This window comes from Harpia harpyja, unplaced genomic scaffold, assembly GCF_026419915.1.
Source record: "Harpia harpyja isolate bHarHar1 unplaced genomic scaffold, bHarHar1 primary haplotype scaffold_55, whole genome shotgun sequence".
Taxonomy (NCBI): Eukaryota; Metazoa; Chordata; class Aves; order Accipitriformes; family Accipitridae; genus Harpia; species Harpia harpyja.
Genome location: NW_026293415.1, coordinates 1,202,995 through 1,230,659, shown reverse-complemented (window position 1 = coordinate 1,230,659; position 27,665 = coordinate 1,202,995). Strand labels below are relative to the sequence as shown.

Sequence of the window (27,665 nt, the reverse complement as noted above, 5' to 3'; positions counted from 1 at the left end):
CAGCCTGGCCAATGGGCTGAGGCCCGGCCCCAGCTCGGTGCACGTGTTAAATATAGACCGGAGTTAAATATAGACATAGGCGAAGGGTGAGGGGCCGGATAAGGGGGGGGGGAGCGGAAATCTGGGTCCTCGGGAGGGACGAGGGGGGTGACGAGGGGACCGATGGGTCTGGGGGTGACCCCCCCCCCCCAGCCCCCCACTTCAGGCTGAGACCGGGGGTCCAGCATGCAAACGGCTTTATCGGTGGCTGCGAAAAGAGGAATGACCCCCCCCCCCAAAATTTGGGAGGACCTAGGTGTCCTTGCAACCCCTTTTCCCACCCCGTTGACCCCCCAAGGGGAACCCGGGGGGGTCGTCTCATCCCTGGGGGTCACCCCCGGGGGCCATGGGGGTCCCGTCGCCCTCCATGAGCTCCTTGTAGCGGCGCTTGAAGAAGCCCACCTGGGGGGGGGGCCCAAAAAAACAGGGGGGGAATGTGAGTCTGGGGTGGGGGAGAGGAGAATACCCCACCCCATGTGGGTGGGGGTCTCCCAGGACCCCCCCCCTCACCTTGTAGAGCACCAGAGCCACCAGAGCCAGCAGGACGAGCCCCCCCACGGTGCCCCCCAAAATGAGGGGCAGCGGGTTGGGGGTCTCCAGGCGTTCCACCTCCGTCTGCACCTGCGGGAGCCGAGGGCGGCTGGGGAAGGGACCCAAACATACGGGACCCCCACCCCACGGACACGGGTGGCCCGGACCCCCACCCCACTGACCCCCCCCCCCCCCCCAAAATCCAGGTGTCCGGGCTTCACCTGGAGCTGGGGGTCCCTCCCGGTATTCCAGAAGCGCCCCACATCGTAGAGGACCCGGGCCGAGCTCTGCACGACCACCTTGGGCTGGGGGGGGGGGACATGTGGGGGGGGGGAGATGTGGGGCACAGGGTATTGCCGTGGGGCGTCCCGCCGCCCCACGGCACCCTCCCCGGCCCCGGTTTGCCCCTCCACGCGGGCCGGCCGGGGGGATGCCCCCCCACCCCGGCTGCCCCCTTACCGATGCCACCCAGCCCAGGGCCAGGGTCCCCCCCAGGCTGAACCCCAAGGACTGGGGGGGGTCCAGCTCCTGGAGCTGGCACTGCAGCTCCCGGCAAGCGGCCACGGTGCAGTCCTGGAGGGTGGGGGGGACAGAGAGGGGTGACGTGGGGCTGGGGACACCCCCTGCCCCACGTCCCCGGGGCGGCACTCACCAGCACGGGGTGCTCCCGCAGGCGCTGGGGGTCGTGGGGGCCCCCCCGGTGCTCGGCCACCGCCCGGCACTGCGCCAGCTCCTGCTGGGGTGGGGGGGATCCCAGTTTTGGGGACCCCCCCCCACCCCTTCCTGGGCTGTCCCCGCTGTGGGGTCACCGCCGTTTTGGGGGGGCAGCGGGGGGGGGGGACGCGCACCGTTACCTGGTCAGGGGTCACCTTCAGCTCGTCCCACAGCGGGGTCCCCCCCAGGGCCGTGGGGACCCAGAAGGTGACGTTGATGGGGAGACCCTTCTGGCCCAAGATCTTCACCTGCCGCGGGGAGGGGGACGGTGGGGACGGGACCCCCGGCGTGACGGGGGACACGGGGGACCCGGGCGTCCGGGCTGGGCCCCCTCCCTCCCTCCCAGCCCTCACCTCGTAGCGGTGGGTGACGGGGGCACTGGTGGGGGCTCCCGCGCGGGTCGAGACGTTGACGTACTTGGTGGAGTCCGGGGTGCTGGTGGGGACCAGAGGGGACACGGTGGGGGGGTGAGGGGAGGGCGCAGGAGGGGCACGGTGGGGACTAGGGAGGTGGGGGCATGTTGGGGATGAGGGACGTGGGGCTGGTGGCACGTTGGGGACCAGAGATGTGGGGCTGGTGGCACGTTGGGGATGAGGGATGTGGGGCTGGTGGCACGTTGGGGACCAGAGACGTGGGATGGTTGGCATGCTGGGGACCAGAGACATGGGGCTGGTGGCACGTTGGGGACCAGAGCTGTGGGGCTGGTGGCACGTTGGGGATGAGGGATGTGGGGCTGGTGGCACACTGGGGACCAGAGACGTGGGGCTGGTGGCACGTTGGGGACCAGAGATGTGGGGCTGGTGGCACGTTGGGGACCAGAGACATGGGGCTGGTGGCACGTTGGGGACCAGAGATGTGGGGCTGGTGGCACGTTGGGGACCAGAGACGTGGGTCTGGTGGCACGTTGGGGACCAGAGATGTGGGTCTGGTGGCACGTTGGGGATGAGGGACGTGGGACTGGTGGAACGTTGGGGACCAGAGACGTGGGGTGGGTGGCATGCTGTGGACCAGAGACGTGGGGCTGGTGGCACGTTGAGGATGAGGGATGTGGGGCTGGTGGCACGTTGGGGACCAGAGATGTGGGGCTGGTGGCACGTTGGGGATGAGGGACGTGGGGCTGGTAGAACGTTGGGGACCAGAGACGTGGGGTGGTTGGCATGCTGGGGACCAGAGACATGGGGCTGGTGGCACGTTGGGGACCAGAGACGTGGGGCTGGTGGCACGTTGAGGATGAGGGACATGGGGCTGGTGGCACGTTGGGGATGAGGGACGTGGGGCTGGTGGCACGTTGGGGACCAGAGACGTGGGGCTGGTGGCACATTGGGGATGAGGGACGTGGGGCTGGTGGCACGTTGGGGACCAGAGATGTGGGTCTGGTAGCACCCTGGGGAACACGGGGCCGGGGGGCCGGTGACACGGGTGGGGTAGCGGGTGGCCCGGGGAGGTGGCACCCCGTACCTGGCGAGGACGAGGAAGACGCCGTACTTCACCGGGATCTCGGCGTGCTGCACCCGGCCGCCCGGCGCCCCGTTGTCACTGCGGCAGAGGGGGGTGACGGGGGTCACCTCGCCCCCCCCACCCCCCCCACCCTGCGCCCCTGCCCCTCACCTGCTGGCATTGGCCACCACCTCCAGCACCCCCCCCAGCTCCGCGCCGTGGGGCACGTCCAGGGTGACGGTGAACACGACCTGCGGGACGGGACGCCTGGGCATCAGCCCCCGACCCACCTCGCGGGGACGTCCCCCCGCCCGGGGGGACGCCGGGGACCCCCGCTACCTCGGCGCCGGGGCGGAAGATGGGGTGGTTGACGAGGCAGAGGGTTCTGCGCCGCGGTCCCTCCGCCGGCTCCGAGTTGCAGCGCAGGGACGCGGATCTCCTGGAGGACTGAGAACGGCCCCGGGGGGGGTGTCAGGGGTGGGGACGGTGGTGGGCGAGACAACCTGGGGGGGGTCAGGGGACATCTGGAGGCCAGACGGGCTTCTGAGTGGTCTGGAGGACATCTGGAATGGTTTAGGAGGCCACACGGACTTCTGGAGGGCTTGGGGGACACCTGGAAGGGCGTGGGGTGGGCGAGTGGGTATGTGGGAGGTCTTGAGGACATCTGGATGGGTTCTGGGTATCGTGAGGAGAGCTGCAGAAGGTTTAGGAGCCCACGTGGGCCTACGGAGGATCTGGAGGACATCTGGGGGGGGATTTGGGGAGGCCAGATAGACTTCTGGGGGTCTAGAGGACATCTGGAGAGGGTTCAGGAGGCCACGTGGACTTGTGGGGAATCTTGAGGACATCTGGAGGGGAGCTGGGCATCCACGTGAACTTGTAGCTAGTCTGGAGGGCATCTGGAAGAGCTTTAGGAGGCCAAATGCACTTCTGGAGGGTCTTGGGGACTTCTGGGGGGTCTTCTAGGCTCTGAAGGATTTGGGGGGGGGGTACCTGGAGCACCACAGCCTTGCGGTAGGAGAGGGCCTCGGCGTGATGCAGCTGGACGGTGGTCCCGTACGAGTCCTCCCCGCGGTTGCGGAGGGTGACGGTGACGTCCACCACGTCGGTCACCCCCACCACAACGGTCTCCAGCCTGGGGGGGGGGGACAGAGAGAGGTGGGGGCAGGCAGGGACAGACCCCAGCACCCACGGGTGTCCCCTGACACGGGGAACGGGGGGACCTACCCTGAGAAGTTGAAGGAGATCTGGAGGTCGTCGACGCAGACGTTGTCCTCACCGCAGTCCTTCTCGAAGGGCAGCTGAGGAGACGCCTCGTCCGTCCGTCCGTCCGTCCCCCCGCGGCCGGCCGGCTGCCTTCCTCTCCTTCATCCTCCCACCCCTCAGCCAGCCGTCCGTCCATCTGCCCACCCACCCTGGCTCTCCTAGAGCCTTCCAGCCCTCCCCATGCACGGATGTCCTTCCACGTAGCCGGCCTTCCGTCCGTCCTTGTGTCCTTCCTTCCACCCAACCTAGCCACCCGTCCTTCTGTCCTTCCTCCCGTGCATCTCTCCATCCTCCCTTCCTCCCATCTTCCCTTGGTTCCTCCCATCCTCCCTTCCGTCCATCCATCCATCCCACCTCCTTTCTGTCCACGGATCCGTCTCTCCTTCTTGCCTCTCGCCCTTCCATCCATCCCACCTCCTTTCTGTCCACGGATCCGTCTCGCCTTCTTGCCTCTCGCCCTTCCATCCATCCCACCTCCTTTCTGTCCACGGATCCGTCTCTCCTTCTTGCCTCTCGCCCTCCCATCCATCCCACCTCCTTTCTGTCCATGGATCCGTCTGTCCTTCTTGCCTCTCGCCCTTCCGTCCATCCCACCTCCTTTCTGTCCACGGATCCGTCTCTCCTTCTTGCCTCTCGCCCTCCCGTCCATCCCACCTCCTTTCTGTCCACAAATCCGTCTGTCCTTCTTGCCTCTCGCCCTCCCAGCCATCCCACCGCTCCATCCCTCTGTCCTTCCGCCCTCCCGTCCACCCACACCCCCCCGACCCCACAGCCCACCACCGCTCCCCTCCAACGCCGCCGCCGTGGGGTGCCCCCAAGCCCCTACCGTGCCCACGGCCACCATCACCGAGTCCTCGCTCAAGGCTGGCCGCAGGCCCCCGGCCACCCCGATGGGGTCTCCCGTGGCATCGTAGGTGAGGCGCAGCACCAGGGGGGTCAGCGTGTCCTGGGGGCACCCCTGCCCAGCACAGAGACACGACCGTGTCCCCCAGGCCGGTGCCGTGGGGTGCGCCGCCCCCCGACCGCCCCGCCGGGACCTTTCCCGACACCCACCGTGAAGGCGATGCCTAAGGTCTCGCACCTCTGCCCGACGCCCAGTCGGAGGGTCCCGTTGCGGACGGCGGCGCCGCCGGCAAAGACGGCCCGGACCATTGCCCGGCTGGGGTCCAGGGCCGCCTGGTACCGGAGGGTGGTGGAAAGCTGGCTGCCTGCGGGGAAAGGGAGCGGAAGGTGGGTGGCCGGGGTCCCTGGCAGCCCTCGGGGATGGTGGGAAAGGGGAAGATGGAGAGCCAGATGGATTTCGGAGGGTCTTGAGGACATCTGGAGGGGATTTAGGAGCCCACGTGGGCTTCTGGGGGGCTCGGGAGACATCTGGAGGGGCTTTGGGAGGCCAGACAGGCTTCTGGTGGGTCTTGAGGACATCTGGAGGGGATTTAGGAGCCCACATGGGCTTCTGGGGGGCTCGGGAGACATCTGGAGGGGCTTTGGGAGGCCAGACAGGCTTCTGGTGGGTCTTGAGGACATCTGGAGGTGGTTTAGGAGCCCACGTGGGCTTCTGGGGGGCTCGGGAGACATCTGGAGGGGCTTTGGGAGGCCAGGCAGGCTTCTGGTGGGTCTTGAGGACATCTGGAGGGGATTTAGGAGGCCACGTGGGCTTCTGGGGGTCTTCAGGATACCTGGAGGGGCTTTGGGAGGACAGATGGACTTCTGGGGGTCTTGAGAACATGAGGAGGCGGCTTGGGGGGGGTCCGTGTACACATCTGGGGGGTCTTGGGGACACCTGCACATGCTTTGGGGGTCCAGATGGACATGTAGGAGGTCTCACCAAAGTTGTCAGGGGTTTTCTTGGTGCTGAGGAAGCAGATCTTAGCCTTGGCCACTTCTCCCTTGAGCACTTCCTCCTCCTGACAGTCAAAGGCGGACGCTGGGATCTCCTGGGGCTGGAAAGTCACCGTTACGCGGATCTTGAGCAGCGGCTGAGACCTGGTGGTGACGACCAGAGGGCGGTTGGCGGTGGCCACTGCGTCGAGGCCGTGGAAGGTCCCAGGTGGGTTCCCCGGGCGCACCTGAGCAGCAGAACCTGTCCCTGGGCGCCCACGGCCACGTCCGGCAGCCTGTCCCCCGTCAGGTCCTGGCCACCGCTGATGGCTTGGCCAAAATAGCGTGGCCCGCTGGAGAACCGGGCACCTGAGATGCGCTGGGGGAGACAGAGGTGCCCGAGTGGGTGAGTCGTCTCTGGCCCCCAAGATCTTCCCAGCACCTGGGACATCTTCAGGAGCCGGAGGGTCTCCAGCATCCAGGACGTCTTGGGCACCCGGGGCATCTCCAGCACGCAAGATGTCTTCATCACCCAAGACCCCCTCCAGAACCCACGATGCCTTCAGCACGCAGAGTGTGTCCAGCACCCAGGACATCTCCAGCACCCAGGATGCCTCCACCACCCAAGGCATCTCCTCCACCCAGAATATCTCCAGCACCCAGGACATCTCCAGCACCCAGGACGCCTCCACCACCCAAGATGCCTCCACCACCCAGGATGCCTCCACCACCCAAGGCATCTCCTCCACCCAGAATATCTCCAGCACCCAGGACATCTCCAGCACCCAGAACGCCTCCACCACCCAAGATGCCTCCACCACCCAAGGCATCTCCAGCACCCAGGATGCCTCCACCACCCAAGGCATCTCCACCACCCAAGATGCCTCCAGCACCCAGGACATCTCCAGCACCCAAGGCACCTCCAGCACCCAGGACATCTCCAGCACCCAGGATGCCTCCAGCACCCAGAACATCTCCACCACCCAAGATGCCTCCACCATCCAAGGCATCTCCAGCACCCAGGACATCTCCACCACCCAGGACGCCTCCAGCATCCAAGGTTTCTCCAGCACCCACCACCTCTCCGTCACCCAGCAGGCACCCATGACCTGGGACATCCCCACCCCCAGGACCAGGGGCAGCGGGGGTCTCACCTGGCCGTACTGGGAGGCGACGCCTCCCTGCTTCCCGCGGAAGATGTAGACGGCCCCCCGCTCCTCGTCCTCCAGCGGGGCCCCCACGGCCACGTCGGGCCACCGGTCCCCGTCGACGTCCCCCAGACGAGCCAGGCTGGCCCCAAAGCGCCCCAACGGGTGGCCGGGCTGTCCCTGCAGCATCTGCTGGCACCGCAACCGGCCGCCCTGGGGGGGGGGACGAGCCGCTGGGTACCCCCCCTTGCCCACCCCGGGGCGAGGTGGGAGTGGGGTGGGGTGGGGGGTCCCCTACCTTCGGCCTCAGGGTGCAGACAGCCACGCGGCCCCCGCTGCCAGCCCCGTAGAACGTGGGGGCCCCCACCAGCACCACCTCGGCCGAGCCGTCCCCGTCGGGGTCCAGGGCGCACAGGGACGCCCCGAAGTAGGAGCCCACCTGCAGGGAGAAGCGGCCATGGGGCCGGCTGGGGGGTCCCCCCCCCTCCCCGTCCCCCCTTCCCCGTGGCCCCACACTTACCTGCGGCCCCGTGGCATCGGCCAGGAGCTCCCAGGCAGCCCGGGGGCCGCGGCGGTGGAAGAGGAGGAGGCGGCCAACGTGGCGGTAGCGGGGGGCCCCCAGCGCCAGCGCCCGCCTGCCCGCCAGGGACAGGGACTCGGCCGCATAGCCTGGTCACGGGGGGGGGGGGTCAGCGGGGGAGCCTCCCGGGGGTGCCAGCGGCCCCGGGAGCCGTGCGGGGATGCTGACATCCCCAGGACATCATGGGGGCACCAGTATCCCCAGGATCCTCATGGGGGCACCAGGATCCTCATGGGGGCACCAACATCCCCAGGACTTCATGGGCGCACCAACATCCCCAGGACATCATGGGGGCACCAGTATCTCCAGGATCCTCATGGGGGCACCAGTATCCCCAGGACATCATGGGGGCACCAGTATCCCCAGGATCGTCATGGGGGCACCAGTAGCCCCAGGACTTCATGGGGGCTCCAGTATCCCCAGGACATCATGGGGGCACCAGTATCCCCAGGATCCTCATGGGGGCACCAGTATCCCCAGGACTTCATGGGCGCACCAGTATCCCCAGGACGCTCATGGGCACACCAACATCCCCAGGACGCTCATGGGGGCACCAACATCCCCAGGACATCATGGGGGCACCAGTATCCCCAGGACCTTCATGGGGGAACCAGTATCCCCAGGACCCTCATGGGGGCACCAGTATCCCCAGGACTTCATGGGTGCACCAGTATCCCCAGGATCATCACGGGGGCACCAGGATCCTCATGGGGGCACCAGTATCCCCGGGACCCTCACGGGGACGTTTGCAAGGACCCGACATCCCCAGGACGCCCGTGAGGACGCCACTGTCCCCGGCATGCTCGCGGGGACCCTCGCCAGGGACCCACGTCCCCGAGACCCTCATGGGAACCCAACCTCCCCAGCCCCACTTGGGGACCCTCACGAGGACACCGACAGCCCCAGGACCCTCACAGGGGACACCACCACCCCCGGGACCCCGGCGGGGACCCGGCCATCCCTGTCCCAGGCAGCCCGTACCCAAGTAGGCGTCGTTCATGTCCCCGGCCGCTCGGGACACGTTGACGAAGGTGGTCTCCCCGCTTCTGCCGTAGACAAAGACCCCTCCGGACCAGTCGTAGGCGCCCACCGCTCCCAGTACGGGCCCCTCCTGCACCAGGAAAGTCAGGGAGGGGGACAGCGGTGGGGGGGGAGAGCGGTCAGTCCTGCCCCGGGGACACCCCACGGGCATGGGGACGGTCTCGGGTGGCCGGGGGACACTTACGGGGGTGAGCAGGGCGCTGAAGCCCTCCTGGGCCATCTCCAGCTGGAAGGAGCTGCTGTCGGCAGACTGGGTGCCTGGGGGGAGGCAGGGGTGAGCGGGGGGCACCGGCTGCCCCCCCCCAGCCACCCTCCGGCCCCCCGGTACCCTCGATGGCGAAGATCTTCTCCTGCAGCTGGTTCTGGATGCCCTGCAGGGCGTCAAAGTTGTTCACCCGGAAGACGTGGTCCTCGCTGGGTTTGGAGGCGATGGTGTGGAGCTCTTCTACGGCATCCGGATCCACGAAGGCGCTGCCCACCTGTGGTCAGAGCAGGATGGGTGTCGGGAGGGACGGAGAGGTTCGGGGAGGGAAGGAGGGATGGGCGGGCGGGTGTCTGGAGCGGGAGGGACGGACAGACATGAATAGAACGGATGGAGATGGTTGGAGGTGGATGGATGGAGATGTTTGGAGGTGGATGGATGGAGGTGTTTGGAGGTGGATGGATGGAGATGTTTGGAGGTGGATGGATGGAGATGTTTGGAGGTGGATGGAGATGTTTGGAGGTGGAGGGATGGAGATGTTTGGAGGTGGATGGATGGAGATGTTTGGAGGTGGATGGATGGAGATGTTTGGAGGTGGATGGATGGAGATGTTTGGAGGTGGAATGATGGAGATGTTTGGAGATGGATGGATGGAGGTGTTTGGAGGTGGATGGATGGAGATGTTTGGAGGTGGAATGATGGAGATGTTTGGAGATGGATGGAGGTGTTTGGAGGTGGATGGATGGAGATGTTTGGAGGTGGAATGATGGAGATGTTTGGAGGTGGATGGATGGAGGTGTTTGGAGGTGGATGGATGGAGATGTTTGGAGGTGGAGGGATGGAGATGTTTGGAGGTGGATGGATGGAGATGTTTGGAGGTGGATGGATGGAGATGTTTGGAGGTGGATGGATGGAGATGTTTGGAGGTGGAGGGATGGAGATGTTTGGAGGTGGATGGATGGAGATGTTTGGAGGTGGAATGATGGAGATGTTTGGAGGTGGATGGATGGAGATGTTTGGAGATGGATGGATGGAGGTGTTTGGAGGTGGATGGATGGAGATGTTTGGAGGTGGATGGATGGAGATGTTTGGAGGTGGATGGAGATGTTTGGAGGTGGAGGGATGGAGATGTTTGGAGGTGGATGGATGGAGATGTTTGGAGGTGGATGGATGGAGATGTTTGGAGGTGGATGGAGATGTTTGGAGGTGGAGGGATGGAGATATTTGGAGGTGGATGGATGGAGATGTTTGGAAATGGATGGAAAAATGGATGGAGATGTTTAGACAGCACTTGCTCACCCCAATTGCGTAGCGGATGATCCCTGCGCGCTCTGCTTCAGCGATGACCTGTCCATAGTCGAGCGTGTCCCCCAACTTCTGCCCATCCGTCACCACAATGAGGATCCTGTGAGCGCCTTTCCGAGCTCCGTTCCTCAGGGTGAACAGTTGCCTCCTGGCGATGGAAGGGACGGTTATCGCGGGACGATGGGGTGGCCCCGAGGAGCGGAGAGGGAGCAGGATGGGTCTGAGGGTGGGACCTACACCACGGTCTGGATAGCGCTGGCTGTGAAGGTGAGGCCTCTTCTCTGCGTGATGAGGCGGACCTCCTTCTCCCACTCCGCCGGGGACAAGCGGGCAAAGGTGGCGAAGTCAAAATGGGTGGTGGTTGTAGTGGAGAACTGCGTGAGGGCAAACTGGCGGCGGGGGGGGGGGGGGGGAAGGGAGGACGTGTGCTGGGGCAGGATCAGGCCACCCATGGGTGCCTGGGACCCAGCCCTGGGAGGGGTGGCACCTACACGAGTGTCAGTGCTCTTAAAGCGCCTCATGACCTGGATGATAAAGGTCTTCATCCTCTCGAAGTCAGAGGTCCTGATGCTGCCTGAACCGTCCATGAGGAAGACGATGTCAGAGGCCTTCACGGGGCAATCTGAGCCGGGGGGGGGGGGGGGGGAGAAACGGGGGGGTGGCGGAGGAAAGATGCACAGCTTGACCCTGTAGGACCCATCTACCCTTGCGTCTGGTCTTCTCCACCCCATAGAGCCCATCTACCCCAGGGTCAGGCTTTTCTTACCCCGTAGGACCCCTCACCCCAATGTTGGGCCCCCCCCCCCCTACCTGGCAGGGGGGCAGTCAGGGTGTTCCCAGCAGGCAGGAGGAAGCAGAGCCCCCGCAGCTCCACGTTCACCCCACAGGCCCTCCGCGCCGTGGGGCCGCATGCCTGTGGCCCAAGACAGGGTGACGCCTTGTTCCCCCAACCCCCCCAGGCCCCGATAGAGCCCAATATTCTCCAATAGCTCCCAGTAGACCTCAAGAGACCCCAGTAGACCCCAACAGAACCCCAGGAGACCCCAGGAGACCCCAGTAGATCCCAATAGACCCCAAGAGTCCCCAGTAGAACCCCAAAGACGCCAGCAGAACCCCAGGAGCCCCCAGCAGACCCCAATAGAAGCCTAGGAGACCCCAAGAGATCCCAGGAGCCCCCAGCAGACCCCAATTGAACCCAAAAGACCCCAACAGAACCCCAGGAGCCCCCCAGTAGACCCCAATAGAAGCCTAGTAGATGCCAAGAGATCCCAGGAGCCCCCAGCAGTCCCCAGCAGCCCCCAGTAGATCGCAACAGACCCTAGTAGACCCCAAGAGTCCCCAGCAGACCCCAACAGAACCCAAAAGACCCCAGCAGAAGCCCAGGAGCCCCCAGTAGAACCCAGCAGACCCCCATAGAAGCCTAGTAGACCCCAAGAGATCCCAGCAGCCCCCAGCAGACCCCAGTAGCCCCCAGTAGATCCCAATAGACCCTAGTAGACCTCAAGAGTCCCCAGGAGCCCCCAGCAGACCCCAACAGAACCCAAAAGACCCCAACAGAACCCCAGTAGCCACCAGTAGACCCCAACAGAAGCCTGGTAGACCCCAAGAGATCCCAGGAGCCCCCAGCAGACCCCAGTAGACCCCAGTAGATCCCAAGAGACCCCAAGAGACACCAGCAGACCCCAAGAGAGCTCAGGAGACCCCACTGGGCCCCCTCCCTGGGGGTGCTGGACCCACCTCCCCAGAGTCCCCCCCCCCCATCACCACCTTTGCCACCCCACCGACCATCATGACGGAGACGGGACCCACCAGGACCTGGGATCCGTGGGCTGCCAGGGACAGGCCCAGAGACATGAAGGTCACGTCCGGAGGGGCTTTGGGGGGGCAGAGGGGCATGATGGGGGACCCTGGCATCTGGGTTGCCCCCCCCCTCCACCCCCACACCCCTCCTGGGGGACCCAGGCGTCTAGGGGTGACACCCCAGCATCCTACCAGTGATGGGGACACCCTGGCATCTCCCAGTCCCAAACTGGCACCGATAGACCCGTCCCATCTCACCAGCACCTCCTGGCTCCAGGGGGGCCCCCACCAGCACCCTAGGGTGGTGATGGTGGTGGTTAGGGGGTGTCCCATGGGGGAAAAGGGGGCACCCAAGGGTGAACGGAGGAGGCACCTACCCGCCGTCGACCTGGGCCACGCTGTGCCCGAAGGACACCCCCGCGTCCCGAAAAACCATCGCCGATGCCTCATCCAGTCTGGAGCCGAGGGTGGGGGGCAGCCCTGGGGGGGGGGAACGGCGGGGTGGGGGACACCCAGGCATCTGGGAACCCCCATCCCCCCAATATTTCAACACCCCCCCCAGGGACCCCGGGACCCCCATTTCCCCCCAGGGGACGCGGGCATCCTGCACCCACCTGCGCAGAGCACTGCAAGCAGCACCCATGGGTGCATGGCGGCCACCCCAGGGTGCTGAGAAGGAGAAGTGAGAGGGGTGGAGCGGTGGGGCTGTGGGGAGAAGGGGGGGGGACACGGACACCCACGGCGTGCTGCACGCCAAAAAGGGTTAACCCCAGCCAGCTGCGCCCCCCGAAACGGGGTCAACCCCCACCAAAATTGGGGTTACCCCCAACCAAGCGCAACCTAAAAAAGGGGTTATCCCCAATCACCTGCACCCCCAAATGGGGCATGACCCCAATTTAGCCGTGTGTGTCCCCCCCCCAGGCGGAGACCCCGCAGCACCCATGGGTGGCAGGAAGCGGTTGGGGTTATTTATAGCCGGGGGCGGCCGGTGGCAAACCCACACGTATGGGGCCCGAACGTTCCCGTAATAATCCCCCGGATGCTTGGGACCACAGACGTGCTGGGGTTCTCCTGCGAGGTGGAGGGGGGGGGTTTGGGGGGTGTCATATAGTTGGGTCCCGGGGATAGGGGCGTCCCATGGGATTGACCCCGGATTGGGGGGAGATTAGCAGAAATTGGGTGAAATGGATCCCCCAAGGGGGGAAAATGGCTGAAAGGGAGTGAAAGTGATGCAAAAAGGGGGGGGAAACTGAGGCAGAAGAGGGTGGAATTGTAGGAATGGCATGAAATTGACCCCAAAAGATAGGGAAAAAGACGCAAACCCACGTGAAATAGCCCCAAAGTGGGTGAAATTGGCCCCGCGGTGGGCAAGCTGGACCCAAAATTTGGTGAAATGACCTCCAGAGCGGGGGAAAAATAGCCCGTATTTGGTGAAATTGACCCCGAAGGGGGGGAAATTGATACAAAATTGGGACAACTAGCACCAAAGTGAGTGTAAATGGCCCCAAACTGGGGAAAATGGGCCCAAAGGAGGTGAAACTGACCCCAAAAGGAGGCAAAATGGACCCGACCTGACCCCAAAGGGAGTGAAATTGGTATGAAAAATGGGCAAAATGGACACAAAAATGGGAGGAACGGCACCAAAAGTGTGAAACTGACCCAAAACTGGGTGAAATGGGCCCAAAGGAGGTGAAACTGACCCCAAAAGGAGGCAAAATGGACCCGACCTGACCCCAAAGGGAGTGAAATTGGTATGAAAAATGGGCAAAATGGACACAAAAATGGGAGGAACGGCACCAAAAGTGTGAAACTGACCCAAAACTGGGTGAAATGGGCCCAAAGGAGGTGAAACTGACCCCAAAAGGAGGCAAAATGGACCCGACCTGACCCCAAAGGGAGTGAAATTGGTATGAAAAATGGGCAAAATGGACACAAAAATGGGAGGAACGGCACCAAAAGTGTGAAACTGACCCAAAACTGGGGGAAATGGGCCCAAAGGAGGTGAAACTGACCCCAAAAGGAGGCAAAATGGACCCGACCTGACCCCAAAGGGAGTGAAATTGGTATGAAAAATGGGCAAAATGGACACAAAAATGGGAGGAACGGCACCAAAAGTGTGAAACTGACCCAAAACTGGGTGAAATGGGCCCAAAGGAGGTGAAACTGACCCCAAAAGGAGGCAAAATGGACCCGACCTGACCCCAAAGGGAGTGAAATTGGTATGAAAAATGGGCAAAATGGACACAAAAATGGGAGGAACGGCACCAAAAGTGTGAAACTGACCCAAAACTGGGGGAAATTGACCCAAAACCGAGGTGAAACTGAGCTGGAAGGGGGTGAAATGGACCTAAAATGGGCGCCGGGGAGGTTGGGTTCACCCCACACGATGCAGTTGTGCTGCGGGTGTTTATTGTCCACGTTCAGCCGCGTGCGCCCGGTGCTGCGTTCCCCCCCCCAACCGCCCCATAGATCCTCCAACCGCCCCATAGATCCTCCAAACCACCCCGTAGATCCTCCAACCACCCCGTAGATCCTCCAACCGCCCCATAGATCGTCCAGACAGCTCCGTAGATCTTCCAAACCACCCCGTAGATCCTCCAACCACCCCATAGATCCTCCAACCGCCCCATAGATCCTCCAAACTACCCCATAGATCCTCCAACCGCCCCATAGATCCTCCAACCGCCCCATAGATCATCCAGACAGCTCCGTAGATCTTCCAAACCGCCCCATAGATCCTCCAACCGCCCCATAGATCCTCCAAACCACCCCGTAGATCCTCCAACCGCCCCATAGATCCTCCAAACCGCCCCGTAGATCCTCCAACCGCCCCATAGATCCTCCAAACCGCCCCGTAGATCCTCCAACCGCCCCATAGATCCTCCAAACCACCCCATAGATCCTCCAACCGCCCCATAGATCCTCCAAACCACCCCATAGATCCTCCAAACCGCCCCACAGATCCTCCAAACCGCCCCGTAGATCCTCCCCCTACTGCCCCATGGACCTTCCCAAGTGCTCCCCAAACTGCCTCATAGACCCACAGCTGCCCCCTGACTTACCCGGGACCTCCTATTCCCCCCCAACCTGCCCCATAGATCCCTCCAGACCCAAAGCCTGCCCCATAGATCCCTCCAGACCCAAAGCCTACCCCACAGACCCACAATTGCCTCTCAACTGGTCCCATAGACCCTCCCGACCTTCCCCAGAGACCCCCTCAGACCCACCAACGGTTGCGTAGACCCTCCAACTGCCCCCCAACCTTCTCCAGGTACCCCCCCAGACCAATAACCTACCCCAGAGACCCCCAACCTGACCCACTGATCCCCCAACCACCCTTCATCCCCCTCCCCCCCAAATACAAAGGCTTTGGCATGTGCAAGCAAAGAGCAAGTGCAACCCACGGAGGCCCCCAGTGCCCCCAGTACCCCACTGGGACCACCAGTGCCCCCCAATGCTTCCTGCACCACGTAGAGAGAGACCACCCTACGCTGTGGGGCAAGTCCTGGGCCGGATCCGCGGTCGCCCCATGGCACGGGGCAAGTCCACGGCCAGATCTGTGGGTGCACCGTGGAGCACCCATGGGACCCCCCCCCCCCAACCGTGGGGTACTTACGAGGCACCCCACACCACGGGGAAGCTCAGGGGTGACGGACCCCCATGTGAGGCTCCCGGCCACCTCCACGACCACGTCCATGGAGCACCCCATCCAGTGGGGCACCCATAGGGTGGTAATGGGGTGCCCATTTGACCTCTATGGGGCACCCTAGACTATCGCACACCTCGGGTGTCGTGCGTGAAGCCTCTAAGCACCCCAAGACACCTTCACAACCACCCCAGTGGTGCACCCCATGCAGTGGTTCACCCGTGGAAGGTTCTCGTGGTGGTCGTGGGGTGTCCGTCGGACCTCTGTGGGGCACCCCACACCCACGGGGCACCTCAAGAGTGCCAGATCCCCCCCGAGCACCCCACGGGGCACCTTGAAGACCACCTCAATGGCGCACCCCACGCAACGGGGCGCCGGTGGGACGTTCTCGTGGTGGTCGTGGGGTGTCCGTCGGACCTCTGTGGGGCACCCCACACCCACGGGGCACCTCAAGAGTGCCAGATCCCCCCCGAGCACCCCACGGGGCACCTTGAAGACCACCTCAATGGCGCACCCCACGCAACGGGGCGCCGGTGGGACATTCTCGTGGTGGTCGTGGGGTGTCCGTCGGACCTCTGTGGGGCACCCCACACCCACGGGGCACCTCAAGAGTGCCAGATCCCCCCCGAGCACCCCACGGGGCACCTTGAAGACCACCTCAATGGCGCACCCCACGCAACGGGGCGCCGGTGGGACGTTCTCGTGGTGGTCGTGGGGTGTCCGTCGGACCTCTGTGGGGCACCCCACACCCACGGGGCACCTCAAGAGTGCCAGATCCCCCCCGAGCACCCCACGGGGCACCTTGAAGACCACCTCAATGGCGCACCCCACGCAACGGGGCGCCGGTGGGACGTTCTCGTGGTGGTCGTGGGGTGTCCGTCGGACCTCTGTGGGGCACCCCACACCACGGGGCACCATTGGTGGGGCTGGGGGGGGGCGGGGGGGCCACGGTGGCCTCACCCGAAGAGGCGGAGGAAGCACGGCTGGCAGTAGGGCTTGCCCTCCTGCTCCTGGAAGGTGCCCTTGGAGAGGGGCCGGAGGCAGAAGGAACAAACGAAGTGCTCGGGGTGGAAACGTTGGGCCATGGCGGTGACGCACCGACCGGCGATGGGTTCCCCGCAGCCTCGGCACAGCGAGCCCCGCCGGGCGTGGAAGTGCCGCTCGCAGTAGGGGTGGCCGCCGTCCTCGAAGAAGCTGCCCCCCACGAAGGGCGCGAAACACTCCTGGGGACGGGGACGTGGGGACATGGAGACATCAGGGAGCGGGGGAGGTGGGGACGTGGGATGTGGGGACATCGGGGAGCAGGGGAGGTGGGGACGTGGGATGTGGGGACATCGGGGAGCAGGGGAGGTGGGGACGTGGGATGTGGGGACATCGGGGAGCAGGGGAGGTGGGGACGTGGGATGTGGGGACATCAGGGACCAGGGAGGTAAGGATGTGGGGACATCAGGGATTGGGGAGGTGGGGACGTGGGATGTGGGGACATCAGGGATTGGGGAGGTGGGGACGTGGGATGTGGGGACATCAGGGACCGGGGGAGGTGGGGACGTGGGGACATCAGGGATTGGGGAGGTGGGGACGTGGGATGTGGGGACATCAGGGACCAGGGAGGTAAGGATGTGGGGACATCAGGGATTGGGGAGGTGGGGACGTGGGATGTGGGGACATCAGGGATTGGGGAGGTGGGGACGTGGGATGTGGGGACATCAGGGACCGGGGGAGGTGGGGACGTGGGGACATCAGGGATTGGGGAGGTGGGGACGTGGGGACGTCAGGGACCGGGGGAGGTGGGGACGTGGGATGTGGGGACATCAGGGATTGGGGAGGTGGGGACGTGGGATGTGGGGACATCAGGGACCGGGGGAGGTGGGGACGTGGGGACATCAGGGATTGGGGAGGTGGGGACGTGGGGACATCAGGGACCGGGGGAGGTGGGGACGTGGGATGTGGGGACATCGGGGAGCAGGGGAGGTGGGGACGTGGGATGTGGGGACATCGGGGAGCAGGGGAGGTGGGGACGTGGGATGTGGGGACATCGGGGAGCAGGGGAGGTGGGGACGTGGGATGTGGGGACATCAGGGACCAGGGAGGTAAGGATGTGGGGACATCAGGGATTGGGGAGGTGGGGACGTGGGATGTGGGGACATCAGGGATTGGGGAGGTGGGGACGTGGGATGTGGGGACATCAGGGACCGGGGGAGGTGGGGACGTGGGGACATCAGGGATTGGGGAGGTGGGGACGTGGGGACGTGGGATGTGGGGACATCAGGGACCGGGGGAGGTGGGGACGTGGGGACATCAGGGATTGGGGAGGTGGGGACGTGGGGACATCAGGGACCGGGGGAGGTGGGGACGTGGGATGTGGGGACATCAGGGACCAGGGAGGTGGGGACGTGGGATGTGGGGACATCAGGGACCGGGGGAGGTGGGGACGTGGGGACATCAGGGATTGGGGAGGTGGGGACGTGGGGACATCAGGGACCGGGGGAGGTGGGGACGTGGGATGTGGGGACATCGGGGAGCAGGGGAGGTGGGGACGTGGGATGTGGGGACATCGGGGAGCAGGGGAGGTGGGGACGTGGGATGTGGGGACATCGGGGAGCAGGGGAGGTGGGGACGTGGGATGTGGGGACATCAGGGACCAGGGAGGTAAGGATGTGGGGACATCAGGGATTGGGGAGGTGGGGACGTGGGATGTGGGGACATCAGGGATTGGGGAGGTGGGGACGTGGGATGTGGGGACATCAGGGACCGGGGGAGGTGGGGACGTGGGGACATCAGGGATTGGGGAGGTGGGGACGTGGGGACATCAGGGACCGGGGGAGGTGGGGACGTGGGATGTGGGGACATCAGGGACCGGGGGAGGTGGGGACGTGGGGACATCAGGGATTGGGGAGGTGGGGACGTGGGGACATCAGGGACCGGGGGAGGTGGGGACGTGGGATGTGGGGACATCAGGGATTGGGGAGGTGGGGACGTGGGATGTGGGGACATCAGGGACCGGGGGAGGTGGGGACGTGGGGACATCAGGGATTGGGGAGGTGGGGACGTGGGGACATCAGGGACCGGGGGAGGTGGGGACGTGGGATGTGGGGACATCAGGGATTGGGGAGGTGGGGACGTGGGATGTGGGGATATCAGGGACCAGGGAGGTAAGGATGTGGGGACATCAGGGATTGGGGAGGTGGGGACGTGGGATGTGGGGACATCAGGGATTGGGGAGGTGGGGACATGGAGGTGGCAGGGGTCTCACCCGGCAGACGAAGCACTCGGGGTGCCAGAGCCCCTCGAGGGCAGCGATGTAGCCCTCCAGGATGGGCCGCCCGCAGCCCTGGCACCGGCTGGAGAAGAGCTCGGCAAAGTCCTGGCGGCAGTACTGCTGGCCGTCCTTCTCCAGGAAACCTGAGGGACGCCAAAAGGATGGTGGGAAGGGGACGGCGCGGGGACGGGGGAAGCGTGGGGCCACGGCGAGATGTGGGGGACGTGGACCGTGGGGGCGAGACCGAGATCGAGAAGGAGAGAGCCGGGGACGTGGGGGGCGGTGGTGGGACCACCGTGGGGATGGCGAGATGCGGGGACGTGGGATCGGGCCACGGGAAGACGGCAGGGACACGGGAGGGGACACGGGAGGGGACACGGGGGCCACCCACCTTCCTCGCCAAAGGGCTGCCCGCACTTGACGCAGCAGAAGTGCTCCGGGTGCCAGTTCTTGTCCAGCGCCGTCACCATTTTCTGCATGGGGGGAGACGGGGATGTCACCGCCAGCCCCCCCCCCCCCCCCAGGTCCCACTCCGCCCCGGGGGGTCCCACTGCACCCCATGATGCCCCCCCCCCCCACATCCCATGAGTCTACCACGGCCCCACAGAAGGTCCCATTGCCCCCAGGGCACCCTACAAGATCCCACTGCGCTCAAGGGGGTCCCACCACACCCCACATCACCCCATGGCCCCCCACAAGGTCCCACTGCACTCGAGGGGGTCCCACCACACCCCACATCACCCCACGCACCCCGACAGGGTCCCACTGCACTCGAGGGGGTCCCACCACACCCCACATCACCCCCACAAGGTCCCACTGCACTCGAGGGGGTCCCACCACCCCCCACATCACCCCATGGCCCCCCACAAGGTCCCACTGCACTCGAGGGGGTCCCACCCCCCCCCATCACCCCACGCACCCCCACAAGGTCCCACTGCACTCGAGGGGGTCCCACCACCCCCCACATCACCCCATGGCCCCCCACAAGGTCCCACTGCACTCGAGGGGGTCCCACCACCCCCCACATCACCCCACGATGTCCCCATGCACCCCATGGCCCCCCACAAGGTCCCACTGCACTCGAGGAGGTCCCACCCCCCCCCACATCACCCCACGATGCCCCCACGCACCCCACAAGCACCCCATGTCCCCCCCCAAGGTCCCACGGCCCCCCCAGAAGGTCCCTCCCCCCCCCCCAGGCCACCCCACAAGGTCCCACTACACCTAAAGGGCTCCCACCACCCCAGGGGGTCCCACCACCCCCCCGAGCCCCCCCCAAAAGGTCTCCTTGCCCCCAGGACCACCCTCCCCACGGTCCCCCCGACCCACATCGAGGATGGGTTGGGCACAGCGGGCGCAGCGGGGGGAGAAGAGCCGTCCGTAGTCCCGCGGGCAGTAGGGCGCTCCATCCTTCTCGAAGAAGCTGCCCCCCCCCAGTTCCCCCCCGCAGCGGGCGCAGACAAAGTGCTCGGGGTGCCAGGCGCACCCCAAAGCCCTCACCACCTGCGGGGAGGGGGGGGAAGGCGGGAGAAGGAAAAAAAGAGGGGGGGGGGTCCCAAGGGATGACACCCCGTTTTGGGGTCCCGCTTGGGTGAGGTCTGTTTTGGGGGTGCAGCTGGCTGGGGGTAGCCCCGTTTTTGGGGCGCGCCCCCAGTTTAGGCCACGCACGAAGCTAACCCTATTTGGGGTACACCAGAGGACCCCCCACTTTGGGGCACAGCCACAGGCAGCCCCGTTTGAAGACACCCACAAGGAACCCCGACTTTGGGGTACAACACCAGGCACCTCCGGCCTTTTTCCTCCCTGCCCCCCCCCCCCTCCAGGGGTACCCCAAAACCCACCTTCCCAGCGATGGGCTTCTGGCAGGACCCACAAACCCCCTTCGCCCCCGTGGGGACCCCTTGGCGGCTCAGGTCTGACTGCAGCAGCACCAGCATCGAGTCCAGGTTCCCCTCCTCGGGAACCCCCTTTTTTTGGGGGGGCTGCGGGTGGGAAGAAGGGAAAAAGAGAGTTATGGGGGTGCAGGGTAAGATGAGGGGGGGGACGCATCCTGAAATCCCTCGGACTTACGGTGCGGCGGAGGTGGAAGTCGGAGAGCGAGGCCATCAGCTTGTCCAGCTCCTGGGTGGCCGAGGTTGCCGAGGTTGGGGGCACTGGGGGGGTCCCCGAGCTGCTTTTGGGGGGGGGGGGGGCAGGGAGAGGCTTGGGGTGGGTCCAGGGGGGGCTGGTAATTGGGGATGACCCCGTTTTGGGGTGCAACTGATGGGGGGTAACCCCATTTTGGGGTACACCTGAGGGTAACTCCATTTTGGGGTGCTGTCGTCGTCCCCCCCCCCCCCGCCCTGGGGGACACGCACTCACCAGGAGGGGGATATTCTGACTTCGGCCTCATCCGCCGCCTCCTTCTTCTTCACCCCCTCGGGAGTCTTCAGTGGGGGGAACTGGGCCAGGATCTCATCTGGGGGGGGGGGTCATGGCCAGTTTTGGAGTCCCCCAGAAGGTTTTGGGGGGTTCCCAGGGTGATTTTAGAGGTGCCCAGAATGATTTTTGGGGATCCCCAGGGTGATTTGGGCAGGAGGTGAGGGGGTTTGGGGTGTCCAGGGTGAGTTTTGGGGTGCTCCGGGGACTTTTGGGGTGCTCTGGGGACTTTTGGGGTGCCCGGAGGGGGGGGGTTGGGGCAGGCAGAGGTGATTTTGGGGTCCCTGGGAAGGTTTGGGGGCGGCAGGGTTGGGGTACCTGCGATGGAACTGTGGGTGGCGTTGAGGTCGCGGAGGAGCCGGTCGAGCTCTCCCAAACCGGGGGGACCCGGGGGGGGCCGGGGGGGGCCGCGTCTTCTGCACCATGCTGGGGGACGGGGACACGGGGGGGGGGGTGGCACATCGCCTCTGTGTCCCCAAGGTCCTCTCCACAGCCCCCCCCCCCCATGCCAGCCCTCTATCCTGCCCTCCCAAATCTCCCCCCCCCCCCCACGTTGTCCCCCCCCCATGTCCCCAACATCTCCTCCAGGTCCCCAAGGTCCCCGTACCTGTAGAGCTGCTCGGTGTCCCCCCCTGGCGCCTGGGGACCGGCGTGTTGGGGGTTAATGGGGACCTGGGATGCCGTCACCCCCAACGTCCCCAACCCCGGGGTCCTCGAGGTCTCCGTGTCCCCAATGTCCTCGCCCCTGCTGTCTCCATTGTCCCCAGCCCAGGGGGGGGGGGGTCCCCAACCCCACTGTCCCCCACCTCCAACCTCCGTGTCCCCCGGATAAGCTCCCAGGGCCCCCTCAATGGTCCCGAGGTCCCCAAGTCCTCCAAACCCCCTCCCATGTCCCAAAGCCCCCCCGCCGTGTCCCCAAAGTCCCCAACATCCCCAAAGCCCCCCCATGTCCCCAAAGTCCCCAACATCCCCAAAGCCCCCCCATGTCCCCAAGACCCCCGGCGGCCCCCCGTGGCCCCAGTGTCCCAAAGCCACTCAACGTCCCCCAACATCCCCAAGGTCTCCAAAGTCTCCAGCACCCCCAAAGCCCCACGCCCCCAAGCCCCCCCCCGCAGTGTCCCCAAGGTCCTCCCATGTCCCCCAGCCCCCCCCATACGCCTATGGCCCCCCGAGGTCTTCTGTGTCCCCAAAGCCCCCAGCGTTGCCCAACGTCCCCAGGGTCCCTCACGGTCCCACGCCCCCCGAGCTCACTGGGCCATAGGGGGGTGGGGGTGGCCGGGGGGGGTCCCCAGCGGGGGTAGAGGCCGGGTGTGTGGGGGGCAACCCCCCCAGCGGGTCCGTCAGCAGCACCGGCCGCCGGGCGAGGTGCGACGTCGTCGTCTCCAGGTCGGCCAAGAGGGCGTCTGGGGGTTCGAGGGGGGGGTGAGGGACCCAGGCGTCTGGGGGGGGGGGGGCCGGGTGTCCGAGCACCCATCCATCCGGGACCCAGGTGCACAAGCACCCATCCGTCCCCTGCAACAGGGACCCAGGCACCCATCCATCCCCTCCACCAGGGACCCAGGCGTCCCGGCACCCATCCATCCCCAGCACCACAGACCCAGGCATCCGAGCACCCATCCATCCCCTCCACCAGGGACCCAGGAGTCCCAGCACCCATCCATCCCCTGCACCAGGGACCCAGGCATCCGAGCACCCATCCATCCCCTGCACCACGGACCCAGGCGTCCTGGCACCCATCCATCTCCTCCACCAGGGATGCAGGCATCCGAGCACCCATCCATCCCCTCCACCAGGGACCCAGGCGTCCCGGTACCCATCCATTCCCTCTACCAGGGACCCAGGCATCCAAGCACCCATCCGTCCCCTCCACCAGGGACCCAAGCACCCATCCATGCCCTCCACCAGGGACCCAGGTGCCCAAGCACCCATCCGTCCCCTGCAACAAGGACCCAGGCACCCATCCATCCCCAGCACCAGGGACCCAGGCATCTGAGCACCCATCCATCCCCTGCACTAGGGACCCAGGCATCCGAGCACCCATCCATCCCCTGCACTAGGGACCCAGGCATCCAAGCACCCATCCATCCCCTGCACCACGGACCCAGGCGTCCTGGCACCCATCCATCTCCTCCACCAGGGATGCAGGCATCCGAGCACCCATCCATCCCCTCCACCAGGGACCCAGGCGTCCCGGTACCCATCCATTCCCTCTACCAGGGACCCAGGCGTCCAAGCACCCATCCGTCCCCTCCACCAGGGACCCAAGCACCCATCCATGCCCTCCACCAGGGACCCAGGTGCCCAAGCACCCATCCGTCCCCTGCAACAAGGACCCAGGCACCCATCCATCCCCAGCACCAGGGACCCAGGCATCTGAGCACCCATCCATCCCCTGCAACAAGGACCCAGGCACCCATCCATCCCCAGCACCAGGGACCCAGGCATCTGAGCACCCATCCATCCCCTGCACTAGGGACCCAGGCATCCGAGCACCCATCCATACCCTGCACTAGGGACCCAGGCATCCGAGCACCCATCCATACCCTGCACTAGGGACCCAGGCATCCGAGCACCCATCCATCCCCTCCACCACAGACCCAGGCATCTGAGCACCCATCCATCCCCTCCATCGGGGACCCAGGCGTCCCAACACCCATCTGTCCCCTGCAACAGGGACCCAAGCACCCATCCATCCCCTCCACCAGGGACCCAGGCGTCCCGGCACCCATCCATCCCCTCCATCGGGGACCCAGGCGTCCCAGCACCCATCCGTCCCCTGCACCAGGGACCCAAGCACCCATCCGTGCCCTCCACCAGGGACCCAGGCGTCCCGGCACCCATCCATCCCCTCCATCGGGGACCCAGGCGTCCCGGCACCCATCCATCCCCTCCATCGGGGACTCAGGCGTCCCGGCACCCATCCGTCCCCTGCACCAGGGACCCAAGCACCCATCCATCCCCTCCACCAGGGACCCAGGCGTCCCAGCACCCATCCATCCCCTCCACCACGGACCCAGTTACCAGGGACCCAGGCGTCCCAGCACCCATCCATCCCCTCCACCACGGACCCAGTTGCCCGGGCACCCACCCCTCCCCGCACCCACGCCCTCTGCGGTACCCAACATCCCACCACCCACCCATCCCACCACCCGTGGTCCCAGGCATCCGGACCCCCAATCTCCGTCCTCCCCGCCGCCTTCCCAACTCCGGGAATGGCCGGACTGGCGACGGCGATGGTCGGCCGGCCGGACGCGTGCGACTCTTACCCAGGTCGTCCATGGCCGGGACTGGGTGCGGCCCCCCCACGCCGTGACGTCTCCCCTCGCGGGCCCCTCGGTGCCCATGTATGGAAGCACCCGGACGCTTGGGTGCCGGCCAGGGAAAAAAGGGGGGGGGAAATGGCCGGACGCCTGAGTTCACGGGATACGAGGCGGCTGGGGGGGGGGCCCGGATGCCTGGGTCCGTGGGATACGGGGGGGGTCCGTGGGATACGGAAGGGTCCGTGGGATACGGAGGGGTCCGTGGGATACGGAGGGGGCCCGGATGACTGGGTCCGTGGGATACGGGGAGGGGGAGCGGATGCGTGGGTCCGTGGGATACGGGGAGGGGGGGGGCCCGGATGCCAGCGTCCGTGGGAGGGAGGAGAAGGAGGGGACTTGGAGTTGGGAAGGGAACAGGCCCGGATGCCTGGGTCCATGGGATATGGGGGGGGGGGGGACACGGACACACACACGCCTGGGTTCGTGGGATACGGGGGGGACACGCGCCTGGGTCTATGGGATACGGGGGGGGACACATGCCTGGGTCCGTGGGATATGGGGGGGGGACGCGCCTGGGTCCGTGGGATACGGGGGGGGACACATGCCTGGGTCCGTGGGATACGGGGGGGACACGCGCCTGGGTCTATGGGATACGGGGGGGGGGACACATGCCTGGGTCTATGGGATACGGGGGGGACACGCGCCTGGGTCTATGGGATACGGGGGGGGGGACACATGCCTGGGTCCGTGGGATATGGGGGACACACATGCCTGGGTCTGTGGGATATGGGGGGGGACACGCGCCTGGGTCTATGGGATACGGGGGGGACACACATGCCTGGGTCTATGGGATATGGGGGGGGACACGCGCGTGGGTCTATGGGATACGGGGGGGACACGCGCCTGGGTCCGTGGGATACGGGGGGGGGGGACACGCGCCTGGGTCTATGGGATATGGGGGGGGACACACGCCTGGGTCCGTGGGATACGGGGGGGACACGCGCCTGGGTCTATGGGATACGGGGGGGACACACGCGCCTGGGTCTATGGGATATGGGGGGGGGACACATGCCTGGGTCCGTGGGATATGGGGGGGGACACATGCCTGGGTCTGTGGGATATGGGGGGGGACACGCGCCTGGGTCTATGGGATACGGGGGGGACACACGCGCCTGGGTCTATGGGATATGGGGGGGGGACACATGCCTGGGTCCGTGGGATATGGGGGGGACACATGCCTGGGTCTGTGGGATATGGGGGGGGACACGCGCCTGGGTCTATGGGATACGGGGGGGACACACGCGCCTGGGTCTATGGGATATGGGGGGGGACACATGCCTGGGTCCGTGGGATACGGGGGGGGACACATGCCTGGGTCTATGGGATACAGGGGGGGTGGGACACGTGCCTGGGTCCGTGGGATACGGGGGGGACACATGCCTGGGTCCGTGGGATATGGGGGAGACACGCGGCTGGGTCTATGGGATACGGGGGGGACACACGCGCCTGGGTCTATGGGATACGGGGGGGGACATGCACCTGGGTGTATGGGATATGGGGGGGGACGCGCGCGTGGATCTATGGGATACGGGGGGGACACACGCCTGGGTCCGTGGGATACAGGGGGGAACACACGTGCCTGGGTCTATGGGATATGGGGGGGGACACACGCCTGGGTCTATGGGATACGGGGGGGGGACACATGCCTGGGTCTATGGGATAAGGGGGACACACATGCCTGGGTCCGTGGGATACGGGGGGGGACACGCGCCTGGGTCTATGGGATATGGGGACACACACATGCCTGGGTCTATGGGATACGGGGGGGGGACACACGCACCTGGGTCTATGGGATACGGGGGGGACACGCCTGGGTCCATGGGATACGGGGGCACGGGGGGGGGGAGGCAGCCGCCCGAATCCTGAGCACGCCGGAGCAGTTTCACCTCCTTTTATTGTGCGTCGCCTTCGTTACAGTCACGACCCCCCAACCCCGCGAAATCAACCTGAAACCGGGTGCCCCTCCCATAGCGGCCCCGCCCTGACGCTGTGGGGATGCCCCATAACCTGGGGGGGGGTGGGGGTAGGTCCCCCCACCTCCCTGGCCTCACCTTCATCATCATCATCATCATCAAAAAAAAAAAAGCGTCAACATCTAGATGAGGTCCCCAAGGTCCTCATGGGGGGGGTCCCCATCTCCCCAGCCTCGTCTTTATCATCAAAAAGGGCCTCAACGTGTAGAGGAGGACCCCAAGGGCGTCCCTCAACCTCCACGTCCTCCTCATCTTCACCTAAGGGTTCTCCAAAGTTGCTACGGTCCTTCAGCGCGTCCCCAGATTAATGGGTGTTCTCGAGGTCTCAGAGAGGTCCCTTGACCTCCACGTCCTCATCTAAGGGGTCCCCGAGAAGGTCCACCACGTCCTTGAAGGCCACAAAGTCCTCCCTGAGGTCCCTGAAGGTGTCCTCCATCTCCTCAAGGTCCCTAAAGGTGTCCCCAAGATCTCAGAGAGCTCTCCTGACGTCTTCGTCTTCCTCGTCTCTGTCTAAGGGCATAAAGGGGTCCTCCAGGGTGTCCCCGAGGTCTCAGAAAGGTCCCCTGACCTCCACGTCCTCCCGATTTTCATCTACGGGGTGGCCAAGACCCATAAAAAAGGGCCCCCCAAGGCTTTGGAGAAGTCCTCTGACCTTCACGTCCACATCGTCTAAGGGGTCCCTAACGTCCAGAGATGTCCCCGAGGGCGTCCCCGTGGTCTCAGAGAGGTCCCTGACCTCCACGTTCTCATCCAAGAGGTCCCCAACACTGATGCAGTGGTCCCCAAGGTCCTAGAGAGGTCCCCGACCTCCACGTCCTCCTCGTCTTCATCTAAGGGGTCCCCAACACCCATGCAGTGGTCCCCAAGATCCCCAAAGGGGTCCCCAAGGTCTTAGAGAGGCCCCTCGACCTCCACGTCCGCATCATCTTCACCTAAGGGCTCCCCGACATCCACAGAAGGGTCCCCAAAGGGGTCTGCCACGTTGCCAAGGTCTCCCCGGCTATCCCCGAGATCCTCGTAAGGGACCCCAAAATCATCTTCCAAGTCCCCGAGGTCCTCCTGGACGTCCCCGAGGTCCCCATTGGCATCTCCGGGGAGTCGCAGCAGGGGGTCACCCCCACCCCACGGCTCCCCCATCTCAAGGTGGGGCTGGACCCCCCGGGGTGCC

At 65.4% G+C, this 27,665-nt stretch overlaps 3 protein-coding genes and 1 long non-coding RNA gene across 4 annotated transcripts; all 4 read right to left on the bottom strand.

Moving 5' to 3' along the window:
* Positions 1–357: 357 nt before the first annotated feature.
* On the bottom strand, positions 358–12,533 carry LOC128138568 (integrin alpha-M-like). The gene is made up of 30 exons (XM_052779771.1): positions 12,496–12,533; positions 12,259–12,361; positions 12,074–12,177; positions 11,891–11,955; positions 10,892–10,994; positions 10,573–10,703; positions 10,319–10,470; positions 10,076–10,229; positions 8,903–9,053; positions 8,759–8,832; positions 8,515–8,644; positions 7,474–7,622; positions 7,252–7,392; positions 6,960–7,166; positions 6,054–6,184; positions 5,813–5,970; positions 5,041–5,195; positions 4,814–4,945; positions 3,949–4,022; positions 3,715–3,856; positions 3,061–3,168; positions 2,893–2,972; positions 2,743–2,820; positions 1,638–1,719; positions 1,425–1,532; positions 1,223–1,303; positions 928–1,143; positions 792–875; positions 550–660; positions 358–441 (listed from the first exon to the last, which is right to left on the bottom strand). The coding sequence occupies exons 1-30, from the start codon at positions 12,530–12,532 to the stop codon at positions 358–360; spliced, it is 3,525 nt and encodes a 1,174-aa protein (XP_052635731.1). The 5' UTR covers position 12,533.
* Positions 12,534–12,850: 317 nt separating this feature from the next.
* LOC128138567 (uncharacterized) lies at positions 12,851–15,578 on the bottom strand. Its single transcript, XM_052779770.1, has 4 exons — positions 15,512–15,578; positions 14,545–14,938; positions 14,422–14,491; positions 12,851–12,952 (listed from the first exon to the last, which is right to left on the bottom strand). The coding sequence occupies exons 1-4, from the start codon at positions 15,576–15,578 to the stop codon at positions 12,851–12,853; spliced, it is 633 nt and encodes a 210-aa protein (XP_052635730.1).
* On the bottom strand, positions 15,561–21,772 carry TGFB1I1 (transforming growth factor beta 1 induced transcript 1). Its single transcript, XM_052779769.1, has 13 exons — positions 21,757–21,772; positions 21,523–21,630; positions 21,148–21,244; positions 20,857–20,959; positions 20,628–20,768; positions 20,116–20,289; positions 19,178–19,259; positions 18,781–18,929; positions 16,329–16,750; positions 16,173–16,287; positions 16,017–16,131; positions 15,861–15,975; positions 15,561–15,819 (listed from the first exon to the last, which is right to left on the bottom strand). The coding sequence occupies exons 1-9, from the start codon at positions 21,770–21,772 to the stop codon at positions 16,484–16,486; spliced, it is 1,137 nt and encodes a 378-aa protein (XP_052635729.1). The 3' UTR covers positions 15,561–15,819; positions 15,861–15,975; positions 16,017–16,131; positions 16,173–16,287; positions 16,329–16,483.
* A 39-nt stretch (positions 21,773–21,811) lies between these two features.
* Positions 21,812–24,589, bottom strand: LOC128138597 (uncharacterized). Its single transcript, XR_008234081.1, has 3 exons — positions 24,471–24,589; positions 22,456–22,607; positions 21,812–21,843 (listed from the first exon to the last, which is right to left on the bottom strand). It is a non-coding gene; the product is annotated as an uncharacterized LOC128138597 (long non-coding RNA).
* Positions 24,590–27,665: the final 3,076 nt, after the last annotated feature.

Bases quoted from the DNA above. Each gene is read 5' to 3' on its own strand.
- TGFB1I1 (XM_052779769.1), bottom strand. The intron at 21,245-21,522 runs GTACCCCAACCC...CCCCCCCCCCAG, and splicing joins CACCCACAGTTCCATCGCAG to ATGAGATCCTGGCCCAGTTC. The intron at 20,290-20,627 runs GTGGGTTTTGGG...CCCTCCCCGCAG, and splicing joins AGAAGCCCATCGCTGGGAAG to GTGGTGAGGGCTTTGGGGTG.
- LOC128138567 (XM_052779770.1), bottom strand. From the start codon at position 15,578: ATGGACGTGGTCGTGGAGGTGGCCGGGAGCCTCACATGGGGGTCCGTC. The intron at 14,939-15,511 runs GTGTGGGGTGCC...GTCCCGGGTAAG, and splicing joins CACCCCTGAGCTTCCCCGTG to TCAGGGGGCAGCTGTGGGTC. The intron at 14,492-14,544 runs GTTGGAGGATCT...GTTGGAGGATCT, and splicing joins GTTGGAGGATCTATGGGGCG to ATGGGGTGGTTGGAGGATCT.
- LOC128138568 (XM_052779771.1), bottom strand. From the start codon at position 12,532: ATGCACCCATGGGTGCTGCTTGCAGTGCTCTGCGCAG. The intron at 12,362-12,495 runs GTGGGTGCAGGA...CCCCCCCCCCAG, and splicing joins GCTTGCAGTGCTCTGCGCAG to GGCTGCCCCCCACCCTCGGC. The intron at 3,857-3,948 runs GTAGGTCCCCCC...CCCCCCCCCCAG, and splicing joins ATCTCCTTCAACTTCTCAGG to GCTGGAGACCGTTGTGGTGG.